Source organism: Myotis brandtii, unplaced genomic scaffold (genome assembly GCF_000412655.1).
Source record: "Myotis brandtii unplaced genomic scaffold, ASM41265v1 scaffold187, whole genome shotgun sequence".
In the NCBI taxonomy this organism is placed as follows: domain Eukaryota; kingdom Metazoa; phylum Chordata; class Mammalia; order Chiroptera; family Vespertilionidae; genus Myotis; species Myotis brandtii.
Genome location: NW_005356944.1, coordinates 698558 through 699458, shown reverse-complemented (window position 1 = coordinate 699458; position 901 = coordinate 698558). Strand labels below are relative to the sequence as shown.

The 901-nt window shown below is 67.8% G+C and overlaps 1 protein-coding gene across 1 annotated transcript in view; it reads right to left on the bottom strand.

The window, feature by feature from the left end:
- Window positions 1-901, bottom strand: part of SLC22A12 (solute carrier family 22 (organic anion/urate transporter), member 12) — a 5766-nt gene that overhangs the window by 863 nt on the left and 4002 nt on the right. The window contains exons 7-9 of the mRNA XM_014538203.1: window positions 890-901; window positions 300-408; window positions 1-102 (exon numbers count right to left, since the gene is read on the bottom strand). Of these exons, the coding sequence (XP_014393689.1) occupies window positions 1-102; window positions 300-408; window positions 890-901 (223 nt within the window). The remainder of the gene's footprint in view (window positions 103-299; window positions 409-889) is intronic.

The window sequence follows — 901 nt, the reverse complement described above, 5'->3', positions numbered from 1 at the left end:
AGCAGGGGCAGGGAGGGGTGGTGCACACCCAGCAGCCGGACCAGAGGCCCCAGGATGGCCCCGCCTCGGGCCGACATCTGGCCCAGGCCCACGGCAGTCATCCTGCCGGCACAGGTGCACTGTGAGGGGCCACTCTGCCCACCCACGGCCTTGGCCTCCCCCTCCGGCCCAGCCCTGCTCTGCCCAGGGAGGTACAGGGGGTCAGCCTGAGACCACATGGAAGAGAGAGACAAGGCATGAACACCCATCCTGCCCTCCCAGCCCAGGGCACCCCTGCTCGGGCCCGGGCCCAGCCTCACCTGAGCACGGTGGGGAAGAGCTCCCCCGTGTAGATGGAGACGCAGGTGAAGGCCACCCCTATCCACCCGAGCCCCAGCAGGGCCAGGGCTGAGCGCAGGGGCCTCATCTCTGTGGGCGGAGACAGGGATGGGCGGGGCCAGCATCAGCTGGAGGCTCTCTCCCTGACCTCCCACATGTCTGTGTCGCCCCCACTTGGGTGTCCCCAGACCCCACACACGCACCATGTCCTACGTGACCTCATGGCCACATGCTCCGATCCCCCCAATCTGTTTCCCACTCAGACACCCAGAGCCAGACCCGGGGAGTCCTCCCTGACCCCCGCCCCCCATTTCCCTGCCCCTGTCCCCACAACTCATCACCGAGTCCTTATTTTATCTCCAGTTTTCACCATGTCGCCCACCCCACTCCCTCCCTGCTCCCCTGCCCAGTACAGGCCACCACCATCTCTCCAGACGCCTCCTTCCTAGCTGCGCCCCGTTCGAGTCCAGCACCCGCAGAGGAGGGGCCGGGGGTCTGTGTTCCTGGCTCAGGCCCCCTCCCCAGGTAGGCTCCTCGGCCACAGCCATGGCACCCAGACCTGCCCGCTCACCGCGGGGCACCA